The sequence below is a fragment of the Thunnus maccoyii genome, chromosome 17, assembly GCF_910596095.1.
Source record: "Thunnus maccoyii chromosome 17, fThuMac1.1, whole genome shotgun sequence".
Taxonomy (NCBI): Eukaryota; Metazoa; Chordata; class Actinopteri; order Scombriformes; family Scombridae; genus Thunnus; species Thunnus maccoyii.
The window spans coordinates 26,646,319-26,669,000 of record NC_056549.1 but is presented as its reverse complement, the minus strand read 5'-3'; the positions used below and the strand labels follow the sequence as shown (position 1 = coordinate 26,669,000).

Below are 22,682 nucleotides of genomic sequence, written 5' to 3'. Positions count from 1 at the left end.
GGGGTCATCGAATTTATCTCCCTACAGTATCCTGATAGCCATTCATGATCCAGAAATAACCTCTTTATTTTCCCAAAGAATATAAAATACACATTTATAGTTCTCATGGATCTAGAATACACATTTAGAGGGCTCCAAAATCTAGAATCCACCTCTACAGTGCTCCAGAATCCTCATTATTACATATAGACAGCACTTTAGGAAAGTAAACCATCACATTCCTCAAGAATTTAAGATGTTTTCACAGTTCTCATGGATCCAGAATGTACGGCTGATTTTGAGGGCTCTAAACTACTCTGAAACCCTCCTCCAGGATCCTGATAATTCCACTTTGATAGCACACCAGGATCCATAGCTGACTTCTGTGGATCCACAAAGCCCCCAAAATCTGGAATAGACACATCTGTTCAGTAATCAGGATCTCTACAGTCGTCATTGATCCAGAATGAACCTTTATAACCTTTCAAAATCTAAAATACACCATCATAGTCAGTATCCAAAATTAACCCCTGCTTTCCTCAAGAATTCAACATCTGCTTTAATCTTTTTAATGGATCTAGATTAAACATTTAGAGGATTTCTAATCTCTGCATTACACCTGTCCAGTTCTCCAGAATCCAATAATTACACCTCCTAGATATTATACAGCAAATACACCCCAGCTCTCGCAAATTCAATCCAAACGTACCTAACAATACATCTCTTTATGACCCCAAAGTTCAGAATAGATCCTTTAACACAGTCCAACATCTTCATTGCTTTATTGTCTCACAAAATCTGGAATAAATGTTTATGAATTGTCAAGAATCCAGATGAACTCCAGAAGCAATACATCTTTACACCCTTCAGGATCCTAAAGTAATCTAGGAATCAAGATTGTTTTTAAATTTCATGGGATCCGGGTAAATGCACCTCAACCATAATCCAGGAAATGAAACAAACCTCTATATTCCTTCATGAATTCAAAATACACCTTCATTCCCTCGATCGTTCCTAAAATCAAGAATACACGTTTGTCAGGAGTTTAGATAAATGCAACCCACTTTCCTTCCAGAATCCAAAATTCAACTTTATGATTCTTGTGGACTAATACACCTTTTTTAGGACCCCCAAATCTAGAAAAGACCTTTAAAAAATTTCTGCAGGAAACAAAATCCACATTCATTGCTTTGTGTCCAAAATCTAGAATGAATGTTTACAAATTGTCAAAAATCTGGATATATGCAACACACCTCTCCTGCAGGATCCAAGATACACCATTATGATCCTTTTGAATAAACACTAAATCTTTTATAGGACTTTAAAATCCAGAGTAAATGTTTACATTAACCTTCACATGCAGGATCTTTATAGTCCTCATGAATCCAGAATACACACTTAAAGACCCTCAAAATCTAGATTATTCCCTTATGGCCCTCTTACTTCATAGTACTCAGAGATCCAGATTTTTTTCTCTCTTTCCCTTCAAAAATGCACCAGAGTAGACCTCAACAATCCATCCATCCATATGGAAGTGTGGTTGTGTTTGGTGACCTTTTTGCAGTCTGCACAGGCATCACAGTCTGCTACAGATAAGGTTATCTATTCTGATGCCGTAACAAAAACAGGCACCTCAGGGAAAAAGGACATCTCAGAGAATACACCATACATAATTCATAGTTTGAATACACTTGGCTGGCTGGACATGTTTAAAGTTTGCCTCCCTGTGCCTGAACACAGCAGGATTTCTTCTTCATCTTTCATTTCTATGTAAAGCAGCAACATGACAGTGAGACCTAGCGTGCCTATGCCTTTACCCCATACGACACCCCGAGAGGAAATAAAATGCTCCTCCATTGACTGGCCCGGGCCGTAATTGCTGTATAGCTGTAGCCATAACACTCAGTAAGTGAACCATGCCAGATCTGCAGATTTGTGATCTGTCTGCTCTGCCACACAGTTTTTTCATTCAGTGTTTCAGAGGGAGGCTGGCGGGGGTCCCATCCTGCAGCAACTGGGAAACAAAAGAGGAAGAGAACCTCCTTCCTCTAACCAGGGAGGCCCTGGGAAGACACTGCAGCTGGTTCCTCTGCTTCAATCTGAGAGCAACACTGCCCTCTAGAGTGTCTGCTGCTGCAGCTGCAGGTTTAAAGAGGGGGTGGGGAGATGGCAGATAACTTCCCGCTCTGTGCTGCCGTGGTGGGGCTGGTACTGGTGATGGTGGTGGTGAGGAGGGGGGGGGGGCACTGATGGAGGCTGTTAGTGATGACAAATCAGATTGTTTATCCCATTGGGTCTAATATAGTGCTTTGTTTACATGTGCAGATGTTGACTAAGCAGCAGCAGTCATGCCTTTGTGTCTGTGTGTTTGGTATGTGCTTGGTGTGTGTGTGTGTGTGTGTGTGTGTGTGTGTGTTGGAGATACCCCTTGTGATTGAGATTTAATGTGTGGCAGAAATGCTCATTAGTAGAGATGCGGGTTCTGAGGTGAACTGTTAATTAGGGATATGATGACACACCATGAAATAAATTTCATGAAGGGTTTCAATCTCAGCTTTCGAGCTGATTTTCTCTGATTGGGTGACAGCTGTCGACTCATTAAGCTGATTCAGCTCTCTTGTAAACAACTTCTACCTTTTTTCCTCACACATGACAGAAAGTCTTAACAAGACATTAGGTTGCAAATTCAGCCTTTGACAATCATTTTTCTTAAAACAGGAAAAAGTTCTGCCAGTATGGGTGAAATAATGCCGTTATTTGAAAGTGCAGGTTCAGGTTTGTGCAGGTTTTTTCTGATGTGTTTGTGAAGGAGCAATTGTAACCTCATGGTGGAGTTTCTTGTGGACATCTACTGGGTAGATCTGTAAGAAAGGAATGGAGAGAATGGAGGGCATGGCTGATCACTGTATGCTAACAGCTAGCATTGATCCTCAACACAAGTTTTATTTAGTGCTGCTTATGTTTGCACTTTTTTTTGCACTTCAGTGGCACTTTCTTTAGTTGTAGAGAACTCCTCATTTCTCAATTCAGTGCTGCACCACTGTTTTTGGACTGTTCATTGGTCCAAAATGATTCCATTGATAAATACAGATTTTGTTAAAGGGGACATATCATGTACATTTACAGGTCTATATTTTTAATCTGAGGCTTTACTGGATTATGCATGATTTACAGTTCAAAAAACTCCCTATTTATCTAATATGGCTCTTTATGCAGCCCCTCACTTCAGCCTCTGTCTGAAACAGGCTGGTGTAGCTCCTGTCTTTTTAAGGCCCCCTCCTGATGAGCCCACTTTATTCTGATCAGCCAGCTCTCAGAAGCTGCCCCTGGAGACTTCCACGGGCTCTGGCGCCTACATCAACAAACCATGAAACAAATTATAGTAGCAGGATTTCACTAATGTTTCTCGTTCTTTACTCAAAGTTTCAACTTCTCAAATACATCCATACATGTTCGAGCCGAAATCCGATCCGAAATATGAGAGTGGACAATGTGAACAACATGAATAACACATGTTTAAAAAAGTTTCTGTAGCTGTAGAAATATTTTGTGTATGTGTAATTAAAATTTTTGCAGGAATATTTTCAGCAGTGAGGTTTCACAAAGTCTGAGAGACAGACACACAAATTTCCTAGCTGTGTATGCAACACTGAAGTTATAACTACAAGTTACAAGTACGAATTTTGACCCTGTTTTTACAACTAAATCCGACTGGTCAAACATAGAGTCAATCTGTCCAATCAGACGGCAGATGGTTCCATTGTGTTCTTCCCCCTACAGGTCTTGAAAGATGGACAATGGTGCGGGCTCTCCCCTGACCCGGCTGGGTTTAATTGTACTTGAGGATGCTGTAGATAAAAATGGTAAACATTTAATGTGTTGTGTATTTATCTTGCTGTTAGTTCGCTGTTCGCAACGCAGTTGTCCAAATGCATATTTCCAAGGTCAGGAAGGCTGCTTAATGTACCCAGAATAGAATAGTAATGTAGCTTAAGGATGTTAGCAAACATCCACTAGCGTTACTAAAGTAGCAACATCAATGCTGGCATGGAACTTTTCAAGCTGTACTGTAACTACACATAGATAGACCTGAATGCTGGCCCTCTTCTTTGTATTTATTATTTTGTGGATTTAGGACAGTCTGTGGGATTACAGAAGCTTCATTGTAAATTTGAAGATAGTATCAGGTTCATATTGACTTGTTTACTAAGATAAAGTTAGTGTTAGCTTTTAGCTTAGGTAACATTGGTGTTAACAGTAAGCCAGTAAATTTGCAGGAAGTTGATTATATTTTCTGCACTGCGATTGCTTTGCATTTTAATCATATTCTGTTTCTTGCCACAGGTAGAGCTGATGGTGAATTCATCCCTGTGGGTGTTTCTACAATCTGACGGCCCAGTAGAAGTGTGGTAATAGCTGACTTGCCAGACATAGTATTTGTATGGCAGTGTTGAACTCTTGGTTCAGCTCATACACTTGTCATCCCAAATGGCTGTTGTGGAGAGTCTGATATCCAGAGTGTCACAGAAAGCACAGTTTCATCTGTATGAGGATGTAGCTTCCATTTCCATTACAGAAACTTTTTTAAACATGTGCAAATTATATGTGCACAAAACTTTTTCACACATGCACAAAATATTTCTACAGCTGCAAAACTTTATTACACATTCACAAACCATTTCACAAGCTCATGATGATTCCATAGCCGCAGCCACATCAGAGTCGTGTGAAGTTACTGCCAATGCAAACCCAATATTTCCTGCTTTACTGCTTTATATTAAAAGATTTTAAATGACTAAATAACAGGAGACTTTTATTGTGAAGAATTTACGGGAAATGAAACATGTTCCTCATCAAATTAGCTGAGCTTCGTTAGCGGCACTAAAAACCAGTCGACACAACAACATATGGAGATATTTGGAGTTCTTTTCTCAGCGGATCAGTTAAAAATAATGCAGGGACGAATAGTACAAGCAGAAACAGCCACAGTGATGATGATGTTTGATGAAGAGCTGCAGACAACCAGCACACCTCAGTCATGGCTCAATGTGACTACCCCCAAAACAATGGAAAAAACCCCATAATGTTAGTGGAGTGGAGCAGTGAACTCACCTGCTGTGTGTGGAGCAGATGACCGTATAGAAAATCCGTCATGAGCTGACGTTGACTCAAGCTGAAAGTAGAAAAAACCTTTGGAAACCGAGCATTCAGAGCAGTCTGAAGCTGGTGCTTTTTGCTCATAAGGATTACTTCTACATACGTTTACCTTATTATTTGACACATTGGCCATGTTTAAAATGAACATTCGACATTGTAACATTATATATATGACTGAAAATAAGGAAAAGCATAATAGGTCCCCTTTAAGAAAAATATATTCATATATTTGAAAATGATCAAAGTATCAAATTGGCAAAGATTGCCATTGAAAATTATTCAAAAATGTATTATCGTAATGTTAACGCTGTATTCAAAAATATTGAACAAATTATAGTATAGAAAGCATTTAAGGGTTCATTTTTCTAGAACTGACAGTCAAACTATTGAGAAATAGTTCTGTTTTCTGTTTTTCCAATTTCATCTCAGCCTACATCAGCTGAAGCCTGTGTTGAATGCAGATGAATCAACATAATGAGTTTGTCTCATGCCTGGAAGAAACCACCTAATCCTCCAAACACTGTAACCATGCTAAGTAAAGTGTGATACACTCTAGCAAATATTTGGCCATTTTAATTGATGCCTGTCTTTGTTTTGAGCCACGTCTCATTTCCAGATCTTCTCTCACCTCCTTTTTTCCCCTTTTGTCTCTTATCTCTCACGTTTGTATTTCTCTGTCTATGTCACTTTTCTCTATAGAATTGTCCTTCTCTTTTTCTGATATTAATATGAGTTCATGTATCATTTTCATGTCTGCATTCATTTTTCAGATCTCCTTTGTATTTGTGATACGTTCTCAAGAGAAATGACCAAGGGTTAAGTAAAATAGGACATGCTCCAGGCAGTAATCTCATAACAATCTCTGATCTTGACCTTCAGTTCTGTCTACAGGGGATTGGACAAAATAACAGAATCAACTTATAGTACAGTAGCCACGCAGATATCTTCTCAGGATCGGTGGTGACTCAATATCAGTCACAACCACTGCAACATGATGCAAAGGGAGATCAAAATCATGCTGACATACTGTATTCCACAGGCAACAGTGACTGATTGATGTTCAATACAAACACTGCAACAACTCCTCTGAAGATTATCTTCACAAAAATGAACAGTAAGTCAGGCCAACAGTGGCCAACTATCATTTCACTTTATTACAAATGTGTCAAAACTTTTTGTCTGACATCAATAATTATATCAGTCATAGTTTATATATACACACACACACATTGGACACATTCTCTCATTCGAGAGAATGAGAGAATGTGACTGGCACTGTATAAGTGTTTTTAAATGATGCACAGGATATCTGCAGTATTTCCATTTGATTTGAATGGTGCAGCCATAAAAGATGGTCATGGGTTTGAACATATGACTCAGTGTAAACATCACGTAGCCTCAATGAAGAGACAGAATTTAATGATTAAGTGGATCTAGTTGTAAAAACAACAGTGACATATTATCATCTTGTTGTTGCAGCGAATGTGTTAGCAAACAGTTGTCTATGTACACATCCAGCAGTCATGGAGCAACGTTAGCATTCATTAGGAGTTCTGTCTCTGGCCATCTAGTGAATGTAAGTCTGTCACAGCCTGTAACAGGCTGCCATGACCAAAACCAAAGTGTTTCTTTGTAACAGGCTGCGACAGGCTGAACATTTCATCAATCACAAATAGGTTTATATGTGAGGGTGCGGCAGGGCTGCTGTCAGCGACCCAGCAGGCAAGGAGTTCAAATGAGCAGGCACAGCCTGGTCTGGCCCACCCCCAGTGCCGGCTCAGAGATTATCAATCCACCCAGTACTTCTGTGCAGTGTCTCCTGCTATAGAACTGGTTGCCAGATGCAGTCAGTGTCAGTATGCTTTGGTTTTGGTCATGGCAGCTTACATGGCAACCTCACTGTGACAAGAAGACTCTGAAAAGCTTCACATAATCACTCATCCCCGCTGTTTCTTTGCCAAGAAATTCTCGTTTACATTTCTGAATCTTTACAGATTGAACAAGATACAAAATGCCAATTAGTGAGCTTTAGAAGTGTTGATGGAGGTTTTTACACTTTGGACAGACCCAGAGTATAGCGTTTCCCCTGGTTTCCAGTCTTTCTGCTAAAAAAGGCTAACGACATCTCCAATCCAACTCTGTACTTAATGTATAGATATAAGATTGACATCCATCTCCACATCTCGCTTATGGGTCACCAGAATATTACTTCATGCCATTAAAACATGGAGGGAGTTCAGAGTGTTGGCCAATTTGTCACCTGGACATCCAAAATTTGGAAAAGGGATGCCTGTGTATTTATGTTGCACTTCTGTTACTTTGTCCTTTCCTTGTCTATGTAATGTCTTCCAGTCTACATCTTTAGCTGGTGAATACCTTTGAAGTGTATAATAATGACATTCTTCCACACACCTCTGAGAGCCTCTAAAATGCCCAGACTGTCTGAAACAGTAATGAAGATGTCAGAGGGACTCAGCTTTGACAACAGGTGTTTTCACTTGGCGGACTTTGTCCTTCCTGCCTCAGAGAAATGGAAAGCAATTTACTCCTTATAATCCGACAGCATCTGGACTGAGTGTGCACTCAATTAGAAAAGTGCATTTGTAGACTAAAATTCCTTCAGGCCAGTTGTATAACATAACAGCAGTTATGAATGAAGCTTCTGCTTGAGAAACAGAGCGTCACAAAGTGAATGAATGGACGGGGTGATGGATAGTTTAAGCTGTCTCACAGGGAGATTTGTCTGTCAGACAGGGTGTGATGCTGCCTGGGATTACTCAGAGATTGTCTTGTGTTCACAGCAGCAGAGCAGAGCGAGAGGACAGCAGGTAGACGGCTTCATCTGGAGACTGCAGCTCTCTGATGTCTGAGGTGTTAGTGAGTCGGACTCTGCTGTGACCAAATCCTCTTGATTTTAATGCCAAAGAGACACCAACTCTGCTGCTCTACTTCTCTCTGACTGTTTCTTTTATACTGGGAGTCTCTGTTTCTCTCAGTGTAGTTATACTCACTATATTTGAATAGACCATGAGCAATATTGGCAGAGCAAGTTAACTCTATTGCAGCTGTTGTTGATACATGAGCAGAAAATTACACACACATTGTATCTGTTTTAGGGATGTAACCAAATATGAATGATGAATGATTCGGATGTGAACGGATAATCAGTTCTAAACAGATACAAAAAGCATCCAATATTGAATATGTGATATATTTGTGTATATATTTGTTTATAGATTTTGTTCATAAGAAAGAAAGAAAGTCAATAGTTTGAAGATGTTTTAACTATAAGTACTTTCTTTGCCACATGGAGCATTAACAGCTTAACAGCTTTTATTTGGACTCAAATTAGATACATTAAATGTATCTAATTGTGTAATTAAATACAGTATGTAATTAAATACAGGTCATTGTTTTTCATTTGGTTAATTTAGGTATATGGTTCAAATATTGTTATTTAGAATATTTTGTGAGAAGCTGAAGTCATACATATGTGAAGAGTATAAATAGCAGTAGAGAACATTTTACACAGGAAATGAAGCAGTCTCAGCAGTTTCCAACAACATCCTGTGTAGGCTTTACCTGCTTTCAGAGTAAATCTGAATATTTTTGTGAAATACACAAATATATATTGTAGCTTTTCATGACACCCCTGATGTCTCTCGCAGCTCTATATGGCATGATCATTGTTACATTCCCAACACTTCTCAATCTTGGTTCAAAATTTAAAATAATTCAACAACAATTGTACAAACAGTAATGTTCATTTTGCAAGAAATAGTTATTTCAGCTCTATTTGCATGAATGGGTGGCAGTCATGTTTGCAGAACTAATTACATGAACATGTAATGTAATGTCAATTTAATAATGAAAGGTAAGAACATACACAATATTGGCCATAGATACATACAGTATGTGCAGACCCTTGTCTACATACTTGTGTCTGTTTGCTGTGGCTGGTTTTTCATGGTTTGGACTAGACTCCTTAGTTCCAATTAAAGGGAATCTTAAAAGATTTGATTTGTATTCAAATTAAACCAATGAGCAGCTATAAAAAGAGTTGCCTTTCATTTTTTGACCAGTAGGGTGCACTCATATTTACAGTTTAATTGGATTATAACATTAGGCTGGACAGTGTCTTACTTCCAGATATAATTTAACAAGAAACTGTAATCACCCAAATGTAGTGTGTATTTGAGATTATGATCACGTATAGTCCAGTGTGTGTTTCCATCATTGTGTAACTTGTGTTGTACAGTGTGTCTGCATGTGTATGCAGGCTGTATGAGTGTGTCGCTGTCAGTTTGCATTGTATCTCTGATAACAGGATGCTGTAGTGTTCCCACAGTGTTGGGGGTGGGTAGAGGTGTGGGGGGGGGGGGGGGTTGTTCCTGTTCCTCCAAGCATTACACATCTCTGTTCAGTATCCACACCGCTGGCTGTCATGTAACTCTAGGCCTGATGGTGCACAGTATTTGAAATTTTGGTCAACCTTTTCTGAAAACTCAACAGTAGGTCAGTCTTTGAAACTCTCTGGCTCACAGGAAACAGTTTAACTGGTCTTTCCAGCAGCAGCTAGAGTAGTTTGTTTAAAAAAATAACAGTTGGCTAGAAAAGTTGCAAATACTTGTCAAAGAAACGCCACCTACATAAATTCTAACTTCCACAGGAAATCTGAGGAAAAGATGTAACAACACATACTAACCACAGTTTTATTGCCAAGTGAATTTTATTAGTGTTGAAGGATTTTCAAATCATCACCTCCTGGAATATTTATTTTTTTCCCAGAATTCTGAGGATTTCTTGCTATGAATGAAATGTGATTTTAAAAACAATGGAGAATTAATCATAAAATGGCACTTATTCTTTCATACTCAGTAGATTGAAATATGCAATATTTGAGGTGGAAAAATACAATGCCAACCATACTGCATATTCCCATTTAACATTTTAATGTAGTTTTAATACATCTGTGTCATTTTCAGAAAGTGTATGACCATCTTAGTGCTGAGGCAACAAAGGAAAATCCCTCACATGTCAGCCATTCTGGTATGTTGTTTCTGTGGTTGGAGAAACATGGTTGCTCTTGGATGGTTAGTAGTAATGTTCAGGCAATTAAGCAAGGAACCTCCATCCTGCACTTATTCTAAACAATATCTTGCCACACAGCTTGATTATAAGCTGCCATTTCAACATGAAATGTAATTGGAAGAAGCTTTTGCAGATGAAATGTTGATTCAGTCTTATCACCATGTTAACAGCATTTCAAGGTGCAGTAATCTTCAGGATACAAGAACTCCCTGACATATTTCCAGGTTTACGCAAGTATATTTCTCTGGAAAAAGGAACAGTTTTTGGCAAGAATTCCTTGTAAATACCAGGATCTCAATACCCAACATTCAACCCTTATCTTTATAATGTGCAGAGAAAAACACAACAACAATGAACAATTAGCACACGCTTTCTCAATCCAAGGCTCTCAACTTTGGGTTTGGGACCCATGTGGGATCACTTATAGGGCTGCAGGATATTTGTACATAAGAATCATTAAAATTCTTCAGTGACAGTCTTTCAGAATTTGTGAAAATGTACAGTATGTCAAATATCATGTTTAGCTTTGTGTGATTGAGTGTACTTTATGTTAGGCAATGGAATAGACCCCTTTCACAGCAGACAGTTTTAGCTGTCATAGCAGAAAAATCACAGGTAATCAACAAAGTTAGCAATGACTGTTTCATTTGGATTTATCAGTTTCTGTTCCCTGCTGTTCCATGACTAATGTTAACTAATTGCACCCATGCTTTACTTGCTATGACCACTAAAAATACCTGCCATGAAAAAGATGTGTATATTTGAACTTAAATGTGGTAATTATCATCAACTCTGACACAGTTTACCTGTTCAATGAGAGATTGTTACTTAGAGTCACTCACTCATTTTCAGTATGACTTCCAAATAAAGCGCTTTAGATTGTGTCATGCTCCAATTGACTTCTTTTGATAGTGTTCAGGAGTGTAAATTAAGTAATCCTAAATAATAAAAAAAGAGAAGACCTGCTACGGTTTAGTTTTTAAATTGAAGAGAATGAAATGTACAGAATGTTGACCAGGAGTAAGCATGAGGTTTTTGGTCTTGACAGATTATTAATAATGCATTAAAGTTAAGCTATTCTTCTACAGTTTCATTTACACCTTGTCTTTTACTTCAGTATTTTTCTTGTTTGATGTTTGCTGACTGGCTAGTACTTCATATCTGCATGCACTACTGTAGAGAGCAGTGCAATAAATATTGAAGGTTCTCAGGTTTTGGATATATGGTAAACTGAAAATAAATTGCTGTCTCATTTCATAATCAACTGAGCTTCAGTCCATTGGCCCTATTGTACTACACAGTACTGGAGAGCAGCACACTGTTACACTGAAAATGGATGCTCTCATATTGCAGTAAATAAGGCGGTAAGGTGGAAAATATTGGAGAAACTGGGTCCAAGTCCAAAACAGATGGAGCTATGCTTTAAGTGTGTTAAGTGTGACCTCACATAGCAGCTGTTCCCATAGCAGCTGGACACGGATGTCTGGCTGTAATGTATATCACAGTAACAGTACATCCTGTAGAGACACACAGCAGCTGTACTAGGTGCGGTCTGCGCTGCTGTAACCCAGCTTGTGTGGGTAGATAATGCTGCGTGAATGTGAGCATTCATCACTGCATCAACAGCTGTGCCATGAAATACTATCACAGCAAGGTGTGCATGACTTACTTCAAAGGTTGCTTCTATTCAATTATGACAAAACCTGATCTTGATCCTGCTCAACAGACTCATTTCAAATTCGTCTCTTATTTCTAAGATTTTAGAGCCACTGTGTGCAAGCAACTTTTGGAATTTGCGGAGGAACAACAACTTAATTACAAAATCCAAGCCTGGTTTTTATTAGTGGCACAGTACAGAGAGGGCTCTCCTTCAAATGATTTTTTGTTGCAGTGTGATCATGGCAAAAGTTGCATTTTTGGTTCAACTAGATTTAAACGCCACTTTGATTATATAGACCATATTACTTTTTTGATTCGTCTGAGGAAGTGGTTTGGTGTAGCACTTGAATGGTTTCCCTCACATTTATCTTATTAAAGGTTCTTTGCCTCTGTTGCTGAAAAAGTATTTGATTGTGCTCCTCTGATCTGTGGAGTTCCTCAAGGATCAATCCTTGGACCTGTCTGAAGGATTTAGGATTGAAGGAACATCTGAAATTGGGAGGGAGGTTGTGTCTTACAATTTTTGTAACTTTCTGAAACTGTCTTTCCACAATAGACTTTATGCAATGAATGGTTAGTGACTACTCCATCCCCTACTCTCTTTTTTTGTGTACAAATGAGTGCAACACAATGAGTTCCTCATGGAAAGATCATAAAAAAGATTGCTATTCAAACAATAAACATGTCTCGCTTTGCCATCTTTGAGTGTGGCCATTCAGTACAGCTGTAAACACTTTTGCTGTCAGACATGTTCAGAGGACATGTCATTACAAACTAGTTCATTTCAAGCATACCCCAGACTTTATTCTCCCTTCACGTGCTCCCTTTAGGGTATATTATCTGACAGTTAGGCTTTGTCTCTTATAATTGCTATTCTGGCAATATTCAGTTTTATGTACTTGTGAAACCCATGGTTCCCTGTTATGTAGCCACTCTACATAATAGGGAATTTTCTAGCTGGGATTCCTATTTCTGAAATCATGTGTTATAACAATATTTGGCTGCACAGCATTAGTCTTGAAGGTCAACCAAGAAGATTATTTTGTGGTTGCACTACATTGATACTCTAGATGGGAAAACTATTCCTAAATTCAGTCCGACATATTTGCTATCTTTGTAAATCCTTGGGATGATGACTAAACTTTAAAAATAAACTTCTGTTTGAATAACATTTGCCAGTAGGCCAGCCCTTAAATTAAAAATCAATTTAAATGTTAGACTTTAATTTCCTTTTAATTCAACTGATCTGCTGCCTTGATATGTGGGGAATCCAGGCAGCTGAGGTTCACCCATTTAATATCCAGAAATCAGTTCCCCATTTTTCCCATCAGTTGTCTTGGGAAGAGCCTGGACTCAGCAGAGCAGATTGGGGAAACGCACAGCAAATCACATAAACGCTGCCAGCATTTACACATGTAATTTGTAGTACACAGTCTGTCTGGTAGTTTCAGTTTTCGGTGAGTACAGCTTACGTGAGTGGAGATTGGATCATTCCTTTTCCCACTAAGTCAGACCTCTGTTCTACATTTTTGAAATCGCTCTTTCACACACCCCCTCCTCCTTACATCTGTTTCTCATCAACACTCACTGCCAAGACTGAGATATTCTTCCCCCTGAAGAGTCAACTCACAAGCTGAGAGACATTACAAAGCGGTCTGTAAACTGGACAGTAAGAACAGGATCCCACAGGAATGCTGCACTTAAAAAACATACTCATGGTAGTTGAATCATTTTTTAAGATGATACTGAGGAAATCACTCTTCTACACAAGATATTTATCTAATGTTACTTCTTTGTATGCGCGCAGATATATTTATATTAGCTCCACAGGAAGAGGGTACTTAAATGTCTAAACAGTCTAATGATTAGAGATTCTTTAACACTGATATTAACACAGCCAGGTCCTTAAGGCTTATGTTTATAGCATTCTCACAATGTAAATTTTTACTTGTCAAAGACAGAAAAGCACAGGTGGAACTAATAACATTAACAATTGCTCCATCCCATTTTGGTGTTCAAAGTCACGTCATTCCACTAAATTGGCAAACCTAACTGGAATGCAGTTTATTAAGCACCAGAGCCTATAAGTCTTAGTATGTCCCAAGTGAAGTGCTTGACAGACTGTCCAACAGCATCTGGAAACCACTTTCCAACTGCAGAATGGAGGAAGCTACATCAGACAGTTCTGTAAGTTTCCAACATAGACATGACATGATCTAACAATCATGCTCACTTTACAAAGTGATTAGCCAGGTGTGCAGAGGTGTGAAAGTAAACAGGTTTTGAACTCAAGCTCCCGTTTTTCATTCTTTACTCAACCACCTCTGTAACTTTTCAGACTGTCTAAAAGTGGGCACCGTTATCCCCGATGCGTATGATTCATTGTGTTGAGATTACAAAGGCAAGGAAAAGACATTGAATTCTTGCAGAGAGATCAGTGATGCAGTGAGATGTAGTGTGAATGAGGCCATGATGGCAGGCTTTTAACCTCACCTTTGAATGTGGACATTACGAACAGGTATAAACACTTTTACCCTTAAATGTGGTTGGACAACAACTTGTACAGTCTAGTTGGTTTGAAGCATACTGAGGCCTTAACAGGAGCACTGTAGGTCAGTCCATATTGTGTATTGTCCATTTGTCCAACAGATATCTGAACAACTACTGACCAGATTGCTGTGAAATTTTGTATAGATTTATATGGTTCTCAAAGGGATGATTCCTAACGATACTGGTGACCTCATAGCTTTTCCTGTAGTGCCAACATCATTACAATCTAACTGCACATTCTTGTTCCACACAGGATAAGTTTGAATATTGGACATTTGGGTACCACCCTCAGCACAAAGCTTCAACTTTGCATACAAAATACGGTAACTAATATGTGCTTTGCCATTAAAGGATAATTCTGTTTTATACAACTTAGATCTGGAAATGCTGTTACATTGCCAAAAAAAGTCAGACAGGGCAAGAAACATGAGCAGTCAGACAGATCATATACAACCCCTCAGCTTAGTCAAACTCAGGGGAAGAGCAAAATGATTCCCCAGACATGTCTGTTGCAAACATCCATCGCAGTTTACAGACTAACTTAGTTGTTCAACTTTGGCCTACTGTACTTACTGAGGTCGTGGGGGTATACAGTTTTTCTGTGCAATGACGGATTATTAGCGACAGGTTTAGGTTTAACCTCCAAATAAAGTGGTTCAGATGATCTGTCTAACTGTTGGCTTGTTTACAACATGTCTGATCCTCTGACAGCTAAAGTTTCTTGTCTTGTTTGGCATTGTTAAGTAGTGTTGCTGTGTTCCCTGATCTCAGCTATTATTTTGTGACTTTCAACTCTACTGTTGCACTCACTCAAGTTAATCCTAAGCATGTCGGCTAAATTTGCAAAACATGACTTGATGCAAATTAGGCCATTTCTCGACATAAAAAATCTATCTTATGTCTAAGGTGAACATTTTTTTTATCTCTAGTGTGCTTGTGTTCTGCCCAGGGAGCTTTTAGCGCTACCAGTGAGTGTGTAGCATTAAAGGGAAGAGGTGTTTGTTGTGATAGAGGTTATAGTTTTCTCTGGTATGTGTGGAGAGTGTAAGGAGACACCGCAGGCTGAGGGGAGAGGGTTGACCTGTTGGACTCTCTGACCTCCCAGCCCTCTCAGGGGAGGCTGCCATGCATCTCTTCTTCTTCCCCAATCTGGAAATGAACCTAAGCCACAGCATGCATGAGTCAGGAGCAATCTCCTTTCAAAGTGAGCTTGAACATATATGGACAGAAGTAACTCAAGGGTAACCTCCCAGGAATAATTTTGCCTTTCAGCTTTGTTTTCTCTTCAACACAAGTTTGGCTAACCTTGGAGTTTGTTTGTTCTGACTATTTTTTACGATTTTGAAACATTCCCACATACAACATTCAGCAATATTTGATAAATGCAATGTTATTATTTCTGACAGTAATGGTCAAAACTTTGAAAATAAGACTTGTTAATAGACCTAAAATTATCCTTTATAAGACCCTATGGCCTTTTAATATGCAACTTATTTGCAGGAAAACTACAAAGAACTAAAGTAAAACACCCTGGGGTTGTGGCAAAGCCATAGAAACTGTATTAAGTAGGATCTTGTGATACTCACACTGCAGCACTGCGGATAGATTTCTTGCTGTTGTTTTTGGCTCAGAGGGCAGTGATGCACTGTGCCATGCCTGCTGTATCATTCATCTGCCAGACCCAGCAGTGGCCTTTGATCACATGAATGGCCTTAGCTGAATAGGTTGGCAAAGAAGACCCCCCGGGACAAACTCATCCCTTTGTGGAGAAGTTAAGAATACAGTGCTGCTGCTGTGAAAACCTCAACGATCACTGAATACGACCCTGGCCCGTGAGTGATCTGCGGTGTTTATACTGTCCCCGTGCTGAGAATACCAATGCACAGAGGGCCAAACAAGGAGAAGGAAAAGTCTTCTCAGTCTCAGGGAGCTGGTGAAATAAACAGATTGCGGTTCAGCAAAGCCTAACATCAGCTCTCTGGTGGTTAGTGCCGCCCCTGTGCCATTTACTTTGCATGAAAGTGTTATAAAGGCTGAAATTGGACTCAAACGTGCATAAGGAGTCTACAGTTGCTCCCAAGACAGCAGTTAACTCTTATTATGGTACAGTACCACAGCCTTTTCATAAAGGCATATAAGAAAAATAAAAAAGTGCTTTATTAATCTGGTAGCTTTCAACAATCATTTTTGGGGTGCAAAATATATATATATATATATATATTTTGAATTTAGTGCTCTATCAGAGCTATTTTTATTATATTTTGCTATTAGTAGTGAAACTAAAAGTACAGTAACGTTCATTTTTATATACACTATATATCCTTGTTTCCTCAAATTTGTCATTACCAATAAGAAGAAATGTAGTTTTCTGCAGTAAAGCTTCCTACATTAGTGTTGACCAGGTGTGAATGTGTGGTACCGACTGATTCTGTCGATACTGATAATTTGACCCGTAATATCTGTGTGGCTGTTCACTAAGAATAGATTGGAATATCACTTTAAGTTCTAACATCAGTTAACAGTTAACTAGCTGGGGACTTTAGTTGTTAACCGTTGCTTTTTAGCATCTGTGATTAGAGCACTGCTGTGACTGTATGAAAAACTCTTTTTCGAGTTTCAGTTCACAGGTTTCACAACATTCACAGCACGCAGAGTGCTAAGGTTACAAGACTACAAAACAACTACCCGTTGCTGTGAGTTTTGACAGTCTGGTTATTTCCTATCACCACAAATGGACCCACGAAAGAGAGAGACCTAATGCTAGCTAGACCACCTCCTTTCCTCCTTCCTATAGTGCTGGAAGAGCAAGACACTGAGTGTGCAGGTGCTTCACGATTCAGCAGTTGTTGAAAGAGCTTGCATGAAAAGTAACATCTAGTGAGAATCAGTGCTAACTTTAGCAAGCTAATAGTTTTCACCCAGAAGTGGAAGTGGAAGCTAGTTAGCGTAGCTTCCTAGCAAGTGGAATACAACCTTATCAGCATGATGGGTCCTTTAAAATGTTACATGTTATAAAGGAACAGACAGCTTAACTTACAGTTGCCAGCTATGTGGAAAGAGGGGAAACAACATGACCCTGTTTCCACAGATATACAGTACCAGTCAAATGTTTGGACACACTTTCTCATTCAAGTGAAGTTGTGTCCAAACTTTTGACTGGTACTGTATGTCCAAAAACAGTTGGAAAATGGGGGAAATTTGCACAATAGCCACGGTATCATCATATTTTAAAAGATATGTCCTCTCACAAAAAGTGAAGAGAATTCAAATTTAATTTCAACTTCAACCCCGGTTCTGTTTACAGTAGTAAATATAGAGCTGCCTCAGGCCTTGTTTTGCTCTTCTTGTGCAAAGTTAAAATGACATCTCTGCCATACATAACTGGAATGTGACAACCTGTTTATTAGTCACTTGAGACATATAACTTCCACATGGTCCAATGGGCCAGCACGACATAGCTTGGACGTATTTGGAACTGCTTACAGCATGGTCTTTGTGGGATGAAAAAAAGTCACAACTGTCTTTGGACCTGTGTGACGTACTGCTAAGAGTCATGAGTTTCAGCACGTGCAAAAACACGCATCATCAGGTTTAAATGGCCTTTACAGTATCCAGCAATTCAGATCGCAAAGGAACTACTCTTTTTAGACTCTGACAATACGTCCTTTGTGCTAGAAGTGTCACACTCAGGCTCTTCCTGTTAGGAGCCTTGCACAATATCCATAAATTTAGCAGCTTTTGATGGTGTGACCTTGGAAAACAAACAGAAAGCTCAGTCTGGGGTTGCGAGGTGGAGCTGGACTGGGATATCAGAGCAGCTGTTTCTTTTCTGCCTGTAGAGTGTAGAGTGAGTGTTGAAGCTTTAGACCCTCTGCCCACCCTGGCCGAACAGAGGGGAAGGGGAAGGGGAGGGGGAGAGCAGAGGGAGGGGTGCTGCCTGTTGAGCCCAAGGTGAAAGGGTGCCACGGACCTGCAAATGGAGACGAGGAGCTAACACTCAATCTTACTCTACCGGTGGTGGGGGGGGGGTGTGTGCAAGCTTGGATGGGTGCACTGTCTGCCTCAAGCCTGCCTCCTGCTCAAGAGACAGAAGCCCTCTGTTGCTCATTTGCCTCTCTGTCTGTAGTTCTGTCTCTCTTTCTCTCTCCCCCTCTCACTCTTTCTCTCAGTTTCCAGCCTTCCCATCTGTATGTGATTTAGACACAGGCTCAGGGGAGAGGCAAGTCCGCTAGGGGAGAGGAATCAGGGCAGGGAGGGAGGGAGAGAAAGGGAGGAAGTCCACACAAGTTTGTTTTACAGGACTCAGCCCGGGCCGGGACTAGGCGCAGTGCCGCATCTGGAGGTCGGAGCGGTGGAAAAGTGAAGCCAACGGGTGCAGCGGAGCAAGGGGAGCTGCCCAGAGACCTTTCCTACAGCCAGGAGAACTGACAGAGACAGACACAGAAAGGGGGGATCAGTGCTCCAATAGGCAAACACAAATATGGCTGCTAAATCTCTGCCCTGCCTCTGCCTTCTCGGCATCCTCTCAGGGATTGCCTATCCAGCTTCTGCCGCCAGGCTCGGAGAACAGCAACAGTTGGTCAAAGTAAGACAGATTTGGTTTTATCTCATTTTTGGCTGATACACTGTGCATGCTAGCACTGTTATGTTTAGTTTTCTGAATTCTACCACCTACAGTATACTGTATGTACAGTATGTAATGAGGCTGATGATCATGTGCACAAATGTTGTGATCATGTGCACAAATGTTGATGTGAAAACTGAGGATGACCTGGGTTTGTGAGTGTATTAATAGTTCTGGCTGTCTGAAGAGCTCTCTGTGGACTTATATATGTTTATGTCTGGACTTTGAAACTTCACAATGGTCCTGCTTTGTGTTCATGTATGTGTGTGTTTGTGTCATTAGAGGTACCTCAAGGCTTTGAGTTACTGTCTCCACCACTGTCATGCCCCTCCTGCCCCTCCCTGACAGTTCACTAATGGAAAGCAGCTGCCAAATGTTGAGCAACACCCCAGAGAGAAACAGAGGGGAGAAAGAGCATAATAGACATTAAGGGCATGAGAAGCCTTAGACAACTACTGGCACACAGGCCAGTGTTCCCTTGGCTTAGTATAATCAAAAGGATATAAGCTCAGAAGTCAAACTTTCAACTAAGCAGACAATTCTTTGTAAACATTGAAATCTGTTGTCATGCTGAGTTTCTCTGTTTTGCTTTAAAATTATTATCCTTAAAATGTTTTTTTTTATCATTTCATAAATAAGTCCATATTTCACACTATTTATGGCTAGAAATTTTTCAGCAATAGCCATGCACTCACTGTGCTCAAGTTCTGTAATTGACTCTTTATATAGTCACTTTCATTATTGCTGGTGGAGTCTGCCTTTCCCTTGTAGTATCCAAATTGCGTATCCATGCACGGGGGATTCACAGAAACAGTGCAAGCGTGCGGTGGATGTACTTGTACATTTGTGAGGACAAACATTTGATTATGAGTTCGGTATCACAGTGTTGGATGACAAAATACTGAACTGTCTTCTTAGTCTTCTAAGGATTAAAGAATGTGATGCAATGGATCTTCTCAATCCACAGATTGTTTGGCTGCGCTGTAAACAGATACACCAGTTGCTCATCTTCTGTTGGATTTCTGGTAGAAAGCCACTCAAGATGTGTCTGTTTCCTCCAGTTGCTGATACAAGTATCATTTCAAGTGGAACTATGGAAGCTGTGTTATTAAAATGCACTTGTTTCCACTTTCAATAACCCCAGGTGTTGCCAAATTCAACCAAAACTGAAATCTTAAAGATTATAACTTTTTATTACTTTCAATAAAGTTATTAAGAGCCCATTTTTTAAGTCATTTATCATGCATTCCTCAAATTTACATACGTATTGAGCGATTCTGCTCCTCACGATTTACTTCTAATGCCAATGTTCTGTGCTAATGAAGTACGTAGTGTAGCTTTTATGAAGCGAGGCAGAAAGTAAGGGTGTGGAGGTCTGGGGTTGGGGTGGTGGATGGGTGTGTAGCACATCCGTCTGTCATTCAGAAGACCAGAGTTTGCATCCAGTCCCAAGCCAGCAATTGATGTTAGGGTTTTTATTAACTAAACCTGCGATTTTTCCCTAACCTTAACAGAGTGTTTTGGTTGCATGCCTAACCCTTCCATTATCATATTTTGTTATATGTTTTGCCATAACCACAATATTTCACTAAGAAAATGAGGATTTTGAAAATGCTGGCATTGGACAAAAAACATCATTGACATAGGGTTTTGTAGAATTCTCCAATGTTGACGTACTTGTCTGGTGATAGGGTTGTTAAAATCATAGCAACTCATTCTGAGCAAAACCATATCAAATGCTTCACTACATCTTGCTACTCACAACGCATGGCTGTATAACATTACCAATGCATGTTCGCAGAAAATCTAAACTATGTCTTGATACCTTGATCGCTTATATCTTATCTCTATAATGACATTGACTGGTTAAAAGCCTGTCTTGTGCCATTCCGATGCTATTGTGGTCATCACTACACCACAACCTTACTGTACAAAGGCAAGCTGCCTGTAGCTACGGTTAAATAGAACAAGACAGGCCATATATGAACTAACTCCAACTTGATCCTTTTACAGAAATGTTCTGCTGCTCTGTGAGTGTCAGTATGTTGTTGTTTTGGATGCTTTAGAGGTTGATTTGTCCCCATGGGCCTCATAGAACTGAACTGGACAGCCATGATTCTTGGCAACCAAGATTTAAGTGGCTATATAGTGAGTTTGCTCAGAACTGATCATATGCAGAAACATCCTGGGAAAATGGGGTTTAGGTCAAATATGTCATGGTGGTTGTGGAGGTATTCAGTTTCCAAACTTGGCGATGCAAAACCAGAGCAATTTCAACATTTCCTCTCCATTTATTTTGTGTGGTACATGTTTATTTCTTCATCTCTAGAGTTGTCTGAGTTGAAGGTCCCCTGAGAGGAGGCCTCACCCCTGCAGACAGATTGTCCGTGTTAGGATGAGATTCTCATGACCCTGGATCTGTCCCATACTGAGGATGTTCAGAGGAGTTAGCATGACTAAACCCAGTGTCTGAACCCCTCTCTCTACGTCAATATAAATACAGCAGCCAGCTCCAGTTGGGAGGCAAAGCGGAAATGATATTCAACCTTCAAGCTTTAACATTTAATCCACTTAATTCTCCCACTCTGGGAAAACTCGGTCGACAGGCAGATGTACGTAACAACACACTGAACGCATCACATTTAAGCATTATTTATATAAAACAGCATTCTAGAGATTTGTCTGTCGTAGAGGCTTCCCACCCCCACATACGCTACACAGAGGGGACATGGCCACAGAGTTTTGGAACTACATGACCAGAGGGGGTGTTGACTTTGGATAACACTCATCTGTGGAGCCAACTCCTGTTTTTATGCTTGATACCAGCTACATTTGTTCAGCTCTGTATCGCAGAGATAGAGTTGAATGATGATAGAGCCTCATGGTCTGGCTCATAAGCACTCGATCAACACACAGGAAATACACTGATAAATAATAAGCCAGAGCAAAATGTGACAGAGTCATTGGAAAAAGCAGCTTCACATGAAAACAGAGAGAGGCTATATAACATGTTGAATGTCATCTTTGTTCTCCACTGTAGTGGGCACAGTGGGAGGGCCACAGAAATAGTTCACATTACTGAGTGTGCTCATAGTTGGCGGAACGCTTCTGATGTCAATTATTTTCATTTGCACGATAGTCAAGAGGGATTAACTACAGTCACCATGGTGTTGGGAAATCTAATTCAAATTTTCAGTTTCAGTATTACCCCAACAGAAATATGTTAAAGGAATAGTTGGGAAACAGGCTTATTCACTTCCTTTTCCAAGATTGAGATGAGAAAATCAATACAAACCTCATGTTTATGTTTCAGTACTGAGCTGGAGTCAGGATTTGTTTAGACTAGCTTTGAATAAATACTGAAAGCAGGGTGGAAACTGTTAGCCTAGCTCTGTCAAAAGTTTTAAATAAATACACCTACCAACTATTCTCAAGCTGACTAATGAATATATTGTATCTTGTTTGTTGCACCCAGTGCTTCTCAATCTAGGGACCATGACTGGGAGGGACAGGGTGGAGCAGAAGAATGTAAAATAATCGATGTTTAATGGTGGAACAACAAGTTCAGTAAAAGTACTTTCACACTAGCAAACCTAGCAAGAGTTAAAAGTTATTAATGTCA

General features: G+C 39.8%; 1 protein-coding gene across 10 annotated transcripts in view; it reads left to right on the top strand.

Moving 5' to 3' along the window:
- lama4 (laminin, alpha 4) overlaps window positions 1-22,682 on the top strand; it is a 265,332-nt gene that overhangs the window by 210,702 nt on the left and 31,948 nt on the right. For 2 of the 10 annotated variants that reach the window (XM_042389937.1, XM_042389935.1), the window contains 3 exons: window positions 3,760-3,842; window positions 4,324-4,388; window positions 6,176-6,250. The exons of 6 other annotated variants lie outside the window; for them this stretch is intronic. Coding sequence is in view for 1 of the 4 variants with exons in the window: in XM_042389934.1 (XP_042245868.1) it covers window positions 18,917-19,021 (105 nt within the window). In the remaining 3 variants the exon portion in view is untranslated. Of the gene's footprint in view, window positions 1-3,759; window positions 3,843-4,323; window positions 4,389-6,175; window positions 6,251-18,371; window positions 19,022-22,682 lie in introns of those variants that run through there. 2 more of the 10 variants (XM_042389938.1, XM_042389934.1) reach the window with 2 other exon arrangements.